At 41.4% G+C, this 13,903-nt stretch overlaps 1 protein-coding gene across 1 annotated transcript in view; it reads left to right on the top strand.

Annotated features, from left to right (window-relative positions):
- Window positions 1–7,475: 7,475 nt before the first annotated feature.
- Window positions 7,476–13,903, top strand: part of SLC7A8 (solute carrier family 7 member 8) — a 49,582-nt gene continuing 43,154 nt past the window's right edge. Inside the window, exons 1-2 of the mRNA XM_036448811.2 lie at window positions 7,476–7,622; window positions 7,865–8,045. Coding sequence (XP_036304704.1) covers window positions 7,907–8,045 — 139 coding nt within the window. The 5' untranslated portion in view covers window positions 7,476–7,622; window positions 7,865–7,906. The remainder of the gene's footprint in view (window positions 7,623–7,864; window positions 8,046–13,903) is intronic.

The following is a 13,903-nucleotide window of genomic DNA, read 5'->3' as shown; positions in this document are numbered from 1 at the left end:
ACTGGTCACCTCTCACGGCTCTCCTACTGGCCTAGTCACCCCAGGCAGCCTGCTTGTTCAGGTGTTTGGTCATGCCTTGGGCTGGCCCTGGGCAGCTTGGGGGCTGAGGGGACTGGGTGTCGCCATATTTGAGGGTGTGACAGTCAATTAGCATACCCCCTCCTTATTGGCTGTGGGCACTGCCATCTTTGTGAGGGCATGATGGTCAATTAGCATATCCCCCCTTTATTAGATAGGATTATTCTGGCTGCTGTGTTGACAATAGTGTGTAGGAGGCCGCTTGTAGGAGAATAAATATGGATGCAGGAAGACCAAATAGCAGGCTATGAAATAGTCCAGGTAAGAGCTGATGGTGAGTTGGTGATGAACAAAGATGGCAGCAGTAGTGATGGTAAGAAGTGATTCATTTCTAGATACATTTAATTATACAGCTAATAGGACTGTTGACAACCCAAATGTAAGGTTTATGACAGAAAGATAAGTTCAAGGCTAACTTCAATATATTTAGCCTGACCACTTAGTGTCATTTACTAAAGTGGGAAATACTGGAGGAAGAGCAGGTTTATTTTTTTAATTTATTTTTAAAAATATATACTTTATTGATTTTTTACAGAGAGGAAAAGAGAGGGATAGAGAGTTAGAAACATGGATCAGCTGCCTCTTACACACCCTGCACTGGGGATGTGCCTGCAACCAGGGTACATGCCCTTGACTGGAATCAAACCTGGGACCTTTCAGTCCACAGACCAACACTCTAGCCACTGAGCCAAACCGGTTTTGGCGGAAGAGCAGGTTTAGAAGGGTATGAAAAGCACTGGACATGTTGAGTGTGAGATGTCTAGTAAATATCCAAACAGAGATCAAATAGACAGACAGACAGTAGACTCTAGAATGTATGGGAACTGGATCCACAGATCTGCGATACATCAACGCACAAAGTTGTAAATGAAGGTCGCAGGCCTGGGTGAGACCCCCGTTAGTGAGGGTGGACAGAGAGGAGGGCGGGGGAAAGAAAAGGTCCCACCGACGAATCTAAGGACAGACCAGAGAGAAAGGGGAAAGCCAGGCGAGTGGACGCCCAGGAATCATGCTGCTCGGCGATCAGTAAGATGAAGACTGATAAATGACCACAACGTTAGACTATGTGGTGGCTCTTAGTGACTTTGACAAGAATAGGTTCAGCAGAGTGATGGGGATGAAAGCTTAAATGTAGTGGATTCAAGCATGAATGGCGGTGAAGAAGTGAGAACAGGGAAGCAGAGAAGTTGGATGGTAACTGAAAAGAAATATTGAATCAAGGAAAGTTGTGTTAGGACTTTTTGTTGTTGTTTAAATGGGAACTATTAATTGGCTGAAAGGAATAATCCCCTAAAGACTGAAAAACTGATAATGCAGGAGAAGAAGGAATAATTGCAGGAACAAAGTCCCTAAGAAGTCGAGAGAGGACAAGGAAGCTCTTGGACAAGTCAGGGAGATACATAGAAGCACAGACAGCACACTCATTTCTATGGGAGGGAAATCAGAATACGTGGGTAAAGCTACAGGCAGAGAAGAAAGGCATATCTCTTTACAATGTTTATTTTTGTAGCTGATTATAAGAAAAGGCATTTGTTGGGTGCCTAGCTGCTTTTGTATTGTGTTAGATTTAAAAGCAGCTGTGCTTTCTCAATATATATTGCATATTTAAAAAAATATTTTATTGATTTTTTACAAAGAGGAAGGAAGAGGGATAGTTAGAAATATCTATGAGAAACATTGATCAGCTGCCTCCTGCACACCCTCCACTGGGGATGTGCCCACAACCAAGATACATGCCCTTGATCCGAATCGAACCGGGGACCCTTCAGTCCGCAGGCCAACACTATCTACTGAGCCAAACCAGTCAGAGCATCATATTATTTTTTGAACTATAAATAAGGGTTTTCATTTTGTACTTTCTACTATAAGTTTTTGAAATTAAATAAATAGATATGAGCCCTCCTTTAGACTTCCAATGGCAGATGGAAGAGTAAGTCACATTGTGTCATGATGCTCTGTTTTCATTAGGTAGGTAGGTAAGTACTAGGTAGACAGATAGATATAGATAAATAGATAGATAGATCTAGCTAGATATATAGGTAAATAGATAGATGATAGATAGATAGATAGATAGATAGATAGATAGATAGAGAACCCTCATCCTTTTTAAAAAATGATTTATTGATTTAGAGAGAGGAAGGGAGAGGGAAGAAGGAATAGAAACATCAATGACGACAGAGAATTATTGATCAGCTGCCTCCTGTACAAGCCTTACTGGGGATAAAGCCCAACCCAAGTATGTGCCCTGACCAAGAAGGGAATCATGACTTCCGGGTTCATGGGTCAATGCTCAACCACTGAGTCACACAGGCTGGCTTGATTGGTCACTCATCTTTGAGAGAGAGTAATCCTCAGTGAAAACCAATTAAGCCCTGGCTGGTTTGGCTCAGTGATTAGAGCATCAGCCTTTGGACTAAAGAGTCATAGGTTCGTTCCAAGTCAAGGGCATGTACCTGGATTGCAGATTCAATTCCCGGCCCCATCAGGGCATGTGCAGGAGGCAACCAACTGATATGTCTCTCACATTGATGTTTCTCTCTCTCCTGCTTCCTCCCTTTCATTGTTTCTAAAAAGCAATGGGGGAAAATATCCTGGAGTGAGGATTAAAAAGAAAGAAGGAAGGAAGGAAGGAAGGAAGGAAGGAAGGAAGGAAGGAAGGAAGGAAGGAAGGAAGGAAGGAAAACCAATTAAGACATGGAAGTTTCCATATTTGAACACTCAGAACTGGAGTCACCTAAATCCTTAGAATACTAAGGCCCTGTGACAGATTTGACCCAGCCAAGGAGTTAAGGATGTGCAGCCTGCCTCAGAGAATGCATCTTTCTTTCTTTCCCACTAGTTCTGTGCTGGGAATGCAGCCAAGGGCAGCAAACAGAAGGGTAATTTTCTGGAATTTTTATTTCTTGTGTAAGAGCAAGGATTCATCATTATCTCCAGAAAAACATGTATTAAATAACCATCATAACAAAACAGGGTCACTTCATCCAAATTCTCAGGACTGCATAAACCCTAGAAAATGCAATGTCCTTTGCCCTTAGGAATATGTCTGAAAGAGCATACACTAAAAAAGGATTATTAACTGATTGCATCTCTACATTTTCTCTTATTTTCTTTCTTTCTGACCTGTACTGGCATTATCTTTTTTTATTTCCTTCTTCTTTGCTCACTAATGTTATCTGCTTTCCATTTTTAATGAAATAAAGGCTCCTAGAATTACTAGCTCAGGAAGCCACTGTCTGACCATAGGCAGCGGTCATTGGACTCTAGGAAGGAAGCTGGCTCTAAATGAAATCAGGGTTTCCTTCTGACTCTGGGCATATAGATGCAAGAAGAAGAGTGGAATGGGAGCATGCACTGTGAGATTCCTCCAGGAAGAGATTTGGATCCTCCTTTAGTGACCTCAGACTTCACAGCTGTTACAAAAATAAGAATAGAATGCTTATCTATTGGGTCCAGGAAAAATAAAATTAAGAATGGAGTGAATGAGCTCTGTGCTCTGTTTCTTTGGATTAACAGATAGTTCTTTCTTGTTATTTCAAAAAGGGAATATATTGGAACATGACAGTGTTTCTGTTTAACTATATTATACAAGTAGCTTGTCCCCATGCTATATTCCTCTTTGCACAGCAGGTGTCAGCCTCACACAGCCTTTCTCTTAGAAAATCCATATTCCTATGGCCCTCTTACTTACCCTTTCCTTGGTTAAAACAATCAATTTCTTTCATTTTAAGCAAGCAAAAACAACAGGAAACAGTCACCCAGATATTGGAAATAGAGTAGTGCTCAAGTACTTGAAAAATGGCCAAACCAAGGACCATGTGAAGGGGCGACAAATGTTAAGGTAGGAGAATGGGAGGGCAGATTGAATCCTATGGGTCACACTGAACAGGTGTTAAGCGTTGGATTCAAGTTGGGTCTCTAGAACAGTGTTTCCCAACCTTCTCTCATGATGAGAATCACCTGGTGGAGTTGTTAAAACACAGATTCCTGAATCCCAACTAAGAAGTGCTAAACTAGAATTTTTGGGAACATATAGGTAAAATTGCATACCTAACTTAGTGCTCTGTATATAAAATCTGTCTTAGAGCACTAGTTAAGTATACAATTTTACCTATATGTTCCCAAAAATTCTAGTTTAGCACTTCTTAGTTGGGATCCGGGAATCTGTGTTTTAACAACTCCACCAGGTGATTCTCATCATGAGAGAAGGTTGGGAAACACTGCTCTAGAAGACACAGTTATGATGCTAACTCAAGAAGTGGTGGACATGGCCCTATCCAAGGGTCTTTTGTTTCTTCCAGGCAAAGGAAGTTGAGCCATCAGCAAGCAGCTATAATGTCCTGAGAAAAGTTCTCAGTGTAAACCATTGATATCCACCTTGTCCATTAATCAGTTAAGTATCTTGTTTTTTACCTCAGGCAAGAGACTTCTCTAAGCCTTGGTTTTCTAATTTTTATGATAGAGAAAACAAAAAAACAAAAAACGCTTTGTCTACCCAAAGTAGAAAAAAAATTGAGATTTTGTACATAAAAGTTTGTAGACAATAAAGCACTATTTAAATGCAGAACGTAGAATAAAATATATAAAGGCAAATATAGAATAGAGTTATGAATAAAAAGGAAGCCAGTGCTCAAAATTTAAGAAACTTCAATTAATCATTTCTTTGATTTTTCTCAATATACTACACCGTGATTTTTTTCTCTCCTGTGTTCAATGTTAATCATGTGGAATTGTAACACACTTAGGGTTTTGTGTGTTTTTTAAAAATAATTTGGCTATGTTTTAGTGGGTCTATTTTTAAAAATATATATTTTATTGATTTTTACAGAGAGGAAGGGAGAGAGATAGAAAGTTAGAAACATCAATGAGAGTCATCGATCAGCTGCCTCTTGCACACCCCCCACTGGGGATATGCCCGCAACCAAGGTACATGCCCTTGACCAGAATCGAACCCGGGACCTTTCAGTCCCCAAGCCGATGCTCTATCCATTGAGCCAAACCGGTTTCGGCCACACTTAGGGTTTATTTCACAAAAAACTTCCCAACCTGGAGAGAGAACCATACATGATCCTGTTGAAGGAGGGGAAGAGAGTCCTTTTTTAGCTTTTACATTGCACCATTAATAGACAGATATAAGCCACTTGCAAACTCCAAGTTTGCTAAACAAATAGACATTAATCTTCAACAACCCTTCCTTTCCAATCTGATGTGCTTAGTACCACTATATCCCAAGAATGTATTTGATTCCATAACCTTGCCTCTTAGTTTATAAATTGAGATGGCTAAAGTTTGCCATGTTGTGGTTAGTTTGCACTGGTTTAGGCCAGATACATAAAATTCATTGCATTTATGTTTTATCTCATGTTAAATTTACATAATTTAAATTAGAAATGCAAACATTACTGAAAAAAACTTATGTTTGAAAAGCAGAAGTCTTCAAATCAGATTGTTTAAGAATAAATCCATTAACTTTTCCCTCTGTGCTTTCTAATGTCAGGAAAGACCAGAGGAATTCAAATTTTTTCTTTTCCCATGACTCATCCCCACCTGTGGAGTTTTGTGCTATATATTCCCGTTTTGTCTGTTCTTTTTGTTAAAAATTCTCATCATCACCCCCTACTTTTTTTTTTTCTTTCTTTTTTTTCTTTTCTTTTTTTTTTGCTGAGGCTTTCAATTTGCAATACCTTGAACTGGCAGAGAAGTAGAAGAGGTTGAACTCTCAACCTTTGAAATCTCTTAATACTTGCTGAGTGGTCAAGGAGCAAAGTAGAAAAGACTGCTGATTGAACTTTACCCCATTTGTTTTTTTGTGTGTTTTTTTTTTTAATTTTTACTTTATTGACTATGTATCCTTATCACCCCATGGGCCCCTCCCCACACACACACTCATGCCCTCACCCCTGGTGTCTGTGTCCATTCGTTAGGCTTATATATATGCATACAAGTCCTTTGATTGATTTCTCTCCCATACCCCACCCTCCACTACCTTCCCTCTGAGGTTTGAACTTTACCCCATTTGCAAAGCCTTTGCTACTATAGCTCAAACATCCATGTTTTAAAGAAGTATTCATTTTCCTAAAAAGTAAAAATGTTTTTGGAACATACTCCAAAAAAGTGAGACCAAATTTCTGTACTTAGTGGTTAGCTTGGGTAATTTTTAGACCTGCTTTAAAATCGAGTACTTTTGCATAATGTATTTAATACAGGTGAAAAATTATTTTATTTTAGATTTATTGTGTTGTCTGTTATATTCTTCTTGCTATTTTTTCATAGTACTTTACAGTTATAAACTCTTAAGGCAGCAACTTCTGGGTGAAATTATTCAGGGAAGCCAAGACACAATCTTAATATGGTTATAAATTAGTCACGCTTTACGATCAACAATCTGTTCATGGGCAGAAAGGTGCTGACAACTCCCCACCCCTTTCCGGGTCTGCCTCTCAGGTAATTTATAGATGCAAAAAATATTGGAAGCTGTGAAGGCCCCATTCTGCCAGATTTTGTGTCATTCTTTCCTGGGACCAAGGTGGGACAGTCATTTTATTCCTGTCTTGTCTACCATTAAATAAAAACGGTGAACAGTGGGACTATTCCCTCTTCTTGGTGAGCTCGTTTCCACTCTACTTACTCTTCACAGTTCACAATCATTACTAAATGAACTTCTTTTCCATTACTTTTAATTCTTTCTATTTCCCACCCCTACTGGTGGATTTCCTCCTGCTTGCAGAAACTTGAAGATGATGTCCTGACCACGTTCTCTTCAGTATCCTCAAATGATCCGGATATAAATATTTTAGTGCCTCCGCCAGTGGCTTTCAGAGGGCATGAAAAGTAACTGCACCTAGTCCCTTATTTACAAAGCTGTCTGGTCTTATAGCGCAATTACTAGCTATTGGATTCTCCCATAACGGTGGACACGGAGGAAAAGAGAAGATTACCAAGAGAACTACCTATATTGAAAGAGGGAGGAGACGGAGGATGGAGAGGAATGGAAGAGAGAGGGCGGAGCTAGCTGAGCACATAAAATCGCACAGGAGGAGGAAGCACGTTTGCGTGAGCCTGAACCGCTCTCCCGCGACAGGGAGCGATGGGGCAGCCTGTACCCTGAGCACGGCGATCGGAGGGGTCGGAAAACAAGGGCGAGAAGACGGGCGAGGCAGAAGGGGACATCCGGAGAAACCGGCAGGCAGAAGCCCGGGAGGGGAAAAGAAACCCACAGCAGGTGGAAACTAGATCCAGAGCAAACCAGTCGGATCCACAGTTGTTTTCCTTCAAGAGAAGTGGCGGAGGATTGCCCTTTTCCCCTTCAGTTACTGAAAAGTACTCTTATCCTTCTAAGAGAAAAGGCTAAGGGGAGGCACACACACACAAAAAAAATTGTGTGTTTTTTTGTTTGTTTGTTTTTAAAGGGGAGAGCTGAGGGGAATCCAGACTCTCCCCTTTCTAAGCGACTGAAATAAGCCGCTGCCCGGTGTACATTGCAGAGCCATCCAGCTTTCCGAAGACCTGCATCCCTCCAGGGAGAATCCCAGCCGGAGTAGCTGGTACAGTTGTGTTTCTGTATTTCCATATCTGTGTCTCTTCTTCCTCCTCCCTTCTAGCAAAGCTTTCCTTGTTCATAAACACGAGTGGCAAGGAGGTGTCAATGTAGAGTAGAAATTGTTCCATGTTCTCTCTGATCTGCCTGTGTCTTTTTAAGAGGGAAGGGGTGGTTCTTAGGTTGGAAAAGGACCTTTTCATCGGAAAGGCTCGCTCTCTAAATATGTTTGCACCCATTCGCCCTTAGAAAGAGAGGTATCTTTCGGAGGTTGCGATCTTACTGAGAAAGATGGAAAAAGGAGCCAGACACCGAACCAACGCCGAGAAGAACCTCCCAGCCGGGAGCCAGTCGGAGAGCAGGTCAGGAGAGGGCGGGGTGTCCCTGAAGAAGGAGATCGGATTGGTCAGCGCCTGCGGCATCATTGTAGGTGAGTACAGCTCCCTCTCCCACCCCACTTCCCTCCTCCCCCCTCCCACCCCCCACTTGGTGGTTCTCCTGCAGAAACGTAACCCTTCTGAAATACTATTTATATTTTCTATTCTCTTAGAGAAAATGATTTGTCAGTCACCCGTGCTGCACCCTACACCTTGCTAGTCAAGGTTTGTCCAAACCAAGCTGAACAGTTGTGTCCAGTGCTCACAGAATAGAGAGGCAAGCAGGGGTCACACAGCTGGCCGCTGGTCAGCAGCGCCTGGGAGCATGTTGAGAAAAATAGGTCTTTGGGCGCCCCACGTGGAGGTCCTCATTCAGCAGGCTTCAGGTGGGGCCGGGGAAGCAGCCGTCTCCTCAGCAGACGCTGGGCTCGCTTGCGAGGCATGTTAGTAGACACTTGGTTGTTTTATGTTATATGAAACTACGGGCCTACAGGATGTGTAATAATAAAAGTAGCTACCACGGCCGTCATGACGCTTTGCCTTTCTACAGCTTTTCCACGTAATGCACTTTGGGAAGTAAATGTGACAGGGCTCTTATTCCCGTTTCACAGATGAGGAAATAGCTTATGCAAGAAGAGACAGATTGCGTCTTTTTGCAAGTGTATAGTTGTCACTTTTCTCTAGTTGCCTGGTGAAGTCCCCTGTCTCCTAAGCCTGTGTGTTCCTGAAAGGAATTGGGAGTAACTAGAATGAGGCGTGGCATCAGAGAGGAGCTGATGGGTAACATGCACTCCAGCTGAGAGGCTTTGAAGGTGGGGAGCCTGGGTGTCCCAGAGAGTGCAGTGCAGGCCGCTTCAGCCCCCTGACTGTACGCAGCAGGGCGTCCCAGGCACAGCTTCATCTCTGGAACACACACCCTCCTCTTTCCAGAGAGGCACTGGATTTGGCCCACATGCAGCTCTTTGGCCTCTCGAGTTTTTAGCAAAGGCCAGCGTAGGAGTACCCTAATTAAGTTAATAACAATGTACCTACCTGTATAGTTTAAGTTTAAAAAATTGGGCTCTCAAAAGAAACTTCAATTGTTGTACTGCTGATATTCGGCTCTGTTGACTAATGAGTTTGCCCACTGGGCTAGGGCAATGGCGCATTACTGTCATCACTTCAGGGGAGAGAGTTTCTCCTGCTGTCTTTGGCAGAGGGCTTTACCTTCTCCCCATGGAAACGGGTGCGAGACAGACAAGCTGGGTATATGCATCATCTTGTTGTTACCCCCCTCCATTTATTTTTAGAGAGAGTGGAAGGGAGGGAGGGAGAGAGAGAGAAAGAAACATCAATATGTTGTCTCCCACACACGCATACCCTGCCAAGTACATTCCTCCACCGGCATTCAAACCCAAGACCATTTGGTGCAAGGGTCCATGCTCTAACACCTGCCAGAGCTCTCCAGAGTTCTTTTTGACGCCTCACTGTGACATGGTGCCCACGAACCAATTTCTCTGGATGACCGGATGGTCCATTTATTAGCACAGAGACATTTTTGGCACCCGTGCAATAGTGACACTGGAGAACACCCTTGAAATAAAATAAAATCAGTACAGTATTCAGATAATCCTCTTCACCTCTACACCCAAACTTCAGTGATATTGTTATCTCCACTCTGCTTTTAAAATAGAATTCCACTCTGTCTAATTCTCTGACTCTGGGAGGTTTTCCAAGTATCGACAGTTATAAGAAAAGCAATGTTATTTTAAAAATTATAGTCATGATCTGACTCTCTCATTATCCTTTCTTTGCCTCTCCTTAATCCCAATTGCTCTAAAAAATGAGATCAGCAAAGTACTCCATTTGTACAGCCCATGCCAATTTATGTTATATAAATAGCAGAGCCTGTTACCTCTTTCACCAGTTTGACTGATAGGATTAAGCGTTTTCCTCCCTTTGGGAAGGTTCTGATTCAAACACAGATGTGCACACCCATGTGCACTCAGGCACAACTGCCTTCTTCCTGCCTCAGCTGTGCTCACCCACACATACATATGTGGAGGTTTCAAGGGCAGAGGATATTTTCCTGTATCCTCAGATTGGTTTGTCTCTTTAACATTTTTCTAAGACTATGGAGAAATGTGAGTGTTCAGGTATAAAAAGCACAACCTGAGTGAATGTTACTACTGACTTATCCACAACCTCATGGATGGCAGTTATGGTGAAAAGAGATGCCAGATATGTGATTTCAGAGAAATCTGGCTATTTTTCCAAAGTGAGAGAATCCTTTTGGTTATTAGGCACTATTCTACATCTAAGCTAGAATGAGATGCAAAATTCCCTTTTAGGATGATATGGGGGCAAAATCCTTTTAGTTATTGAGTTACAAGTGTGCTGAACAGCTGCCTTATCCTTCTCCAGAGGAGTTTCTGAGTAGATGATGTTTTATCAAGACCAAATGCAAAAAACAAATGCGTTTTCTACACAGAATTCAGTGTTCAACATCAATACTATGGGAGAAATAGAATTAGAAGGCAAAAAGAGAAAGGTAATTTCCTAAGTGAATCAGATAATGCCATATGTGAAAGTAGCAATTGCCTCAAGTCTATCTATCTCATACCCAATTGACTTAGAGGGATAAGTGAAAGTATATTTCATACAAGCTCATAAAACTTCATTCACAATCATCACTGATGATCTAAAGTACAGGGTGCCCTCCAAAAATGTACACACACGTTGAATGGTTATATATAGCCAGTCTTTATTAACATTTAAGTGAGTTATCAGCTGTTAAAGTGTATGTATATTTTTTGGGACACCCTATAAAAACAACAGATTGGCAGATGCTATAGGAATATATAATGAGCTAATAGAAGACTCATGCCCTAGAGTCTCTTAGGGAGATGAAATTCATATGCATTAAACAGAGAACATTGACCATGCATTATATAATTGAGTTGTGTAAGAGATGAAGGAAGGCAAAGTTAGGTGAATGGTGGAAGCACAAAGAGAGAGAGGTTCTCTCCCAGAACTAGATTAAAAAGCATTTTGAAGGATGTGAAAAAAGATGGAGTAGAGAAGATTATTTGGGGAGATTTGGTAGGTTATATCATTTTATACCAGTTACATATTAAAGGGGTAATAACTAAACTGTTATTTTCTGGAGGAAAAAAAACAACAACTGAACTGTTACTTCTTATTCATCTCTGAGTCTTTATTGTTTAGCAGAGTGTCTGACATAGAACACTTACTTAAGTGATTATTGAATTTAATTGACTCTTGGACAAAAGTCTGAAGACAGTAATATAAAGTGTTTATCTAGAGGCTATTGGGAAATTGGCTTGAAAATCTTTAAGATAGGAATAATTTCATTAACCTGGACATTTAGGTTGTCCCATTTTATTTCTTTTTAATTCTCACCTGAGGCTATCTCTCCCTCTGCCCCCATTGATTCTGGAGAGAGAGAGAGGAAAGAAACATTGATGTGAGAGAAACATGGATCAGTTGCTTCCCATACGTGCCTTGACTGGGGATTGAATTCAAAACCTGGGTATGTGCTCTCACCTGGAATCAAACTCACAACCCTTTGTTGCACTGGATGATGCTCTAACCATTGAGCATGCCAGCTAGGGCAGGTGGTACCATTTTCATTCTTTAACATCACCTTTGCCTTAAGCTAAACAAGCTATTGCTCTCCATGTACTTGGTTAAGAAAATCTGTTGGCAATAGATGAACTTAGATTTCTCCATGAATGCAAAGAGAATGTGAAGGAGCAGCAAAATCCATTTATTAATTATACCAAAGCTACTATTAATAGCTTTCATTATGAAACATTTATTATATACCAGGTACTCATCCAATTACCTAACATACATTATACATTACCTTATTTATTCCTCACAATAACCCTGAGGTAGACACTTATTAACCCTTCCTCCAGATAAGAAAATAGAGGTTCAGAGGGAGAAAGTCCCAAGGTGGTGAAGGTCACACAGCTGAAAGGTATGGAAGCCAAGATTCAAACCTAAAGCTTGTCTGAATCCTGACTCAAGCTCTTAAGCATTATTCTCTGCTATTTCTGTTTTTATGTCCTAAAAAGTGTGTTTTCCTTTAGACTCTGGGCAGACATCCTTATCATTTTTATTGAAGAAGCAGTGAGTGTTGTATTCCCAGCGAGGAAGTGTCCCATGTAAAGGGATGTTAGGCAATCAGCTGGGGTGGAAGAAGGTAATATTCCCGGTGCAATCACAGGAAGGCTTGGAGGGAGGTGTGTTGCTCAGCTAGAACAGAAAACATTACCAGGAACTCTCCCACAGGCTCATCATTCCCCTCTGGACCAGCAGTCTTCCCATCAAAGAGAGGCCTAGAGTTCCTGGCTGTTTACATCATTTTATACCAGTTACATATTTAGGTACATGCCTAGAATCTAGGTCTCAAGGCCACCAGGCCAATTGTGGAGCCTAAAGAAAAATATTCATACTATGTTCGACCATTCTGTTTTTAGTACGGTGTGTGTTTGTGGGGGAACTTGATCTATTTGCTGCAGAGCAATACTGGATGTGGGGCTAGCTACTAGACCGCTGTCTCCCAACCATAAAGATGTTTAAAAACAGTATTTATTGAGCCCTAACTAAATGGTGCTTCCTGTGCTTTAAGCTCCGTGTGTATATTACCTTATTTAATCCTGACCACAATCCCATGGAAGTAGATATTATAACTATCTCTATTTTAAATATGGGGAAGAGCTGGTAATTTGCCCAAGGTCACACAACTGATTACAGTGATGTTCTGACTCCATGGCCAAAGCTCTTAGCCATTCCCCATTTCTCACTGGTAACCAAGAGGGAAGGGAGAGAGGCTGGTGTGTATTGTGTGGTGGAAGAATGGACAATGGAGGGCCATAACGTAGAGGTTGGAGTCTGGAAAGATCATGGATGTTTCTGATAGGGAAACTTTTGGGGAAAACCTTTTTTTAAAGGCTATTTGTCAATAAAAAAAAAAAAGTTTGGCTATAATTATAACCATACTGCAATGGCATGGGCTAATTTGGAAAATTTTCAAACCCAAAAGATTTTCAGACCCATGTGTTTTACACCACTTTAGAAGATTTAAAAAAACACACACAGATTTTATTGATTTTTTTACAGAGAGGAAGGGAGAGAGATAGAAAACTAGAAACGTCGATGAGAGAGTAACATCGACCAGCTGCCTCTTACATACCCCCAAACTGGGGATGTGCCCGCAACCAAGGTACATGCCCTTGACCGGAATTGAACCCAGGACCTTTCAGTCTGCAGACTGATGCTCTACCACTGAGCCAAACCGGTTTCGGCCACTTTAGAAGATTTTATATTTTAGAGTCTAATAGAATCTAATATGGTATATTAGTTTTCTAATCCCCAACATGTCTATTGGATGTGGGGGAATGGAGTATGAAAACTGCTTCTTGAGTTTTTACTTCAATTATTTTTTTTATACACGGAGAGATTAGGATTTGGTTCATTCAGGATGAAAACATGTTTAGAGATCTGATTGTTCTTAAGGGAAAGTCTTGTCAGAAGCCAACAAGGAGGCTTGTCAAAACACACACATCTTGGTGGATAGAGAAAGGCTACACCCAACAGCGTAATAATAATAAGTAGCTACCATTGACTATGCATCAGACATGTAGTACCTGATCAGTGCTGTAAGCATAGTCTCATCTAATTCCATGAAATCAGTAGTGTTATTAAAAGGAAGGGTTTGAGTGAATAAATAACTGGGCTAAGGCAGAGTCAGGTTTCTCACCCAGATCACTGAACTCTGAGGCTAACCAAAATGCTTCACAACATGGAACTCAGGGTGGCTGGAGCCAGGAATCCTGATACATGCTTCTTGCCCCCAGGAACTAGGGCACACAAGGCTCAATCTGTGGCCTACTACTGGCAG

Source organism: Pipistrellus kuhlii, unplaced genomic scaffold (assembly GCF_014108245.1).
Source record: "Pipistrellus kuhlii isolate mPipKuh1 unplaced genomic scaffold, mPipKuh1.p scaffold_m20_p_1, whole genome shotgun sequence".
Taxonomy (NCBI): Eukaryota; Metazoa; Chordata; class Mammalia; order Chiroptera; family Vespertilionidae; genus Pipistrellus; species Pipistrellus kuhlii.
The sequence above is the reverse complement of the archived record's forward strand: the minus strand, read 5'-3'. Positions and strand labels throughout refer to the sequence as shown.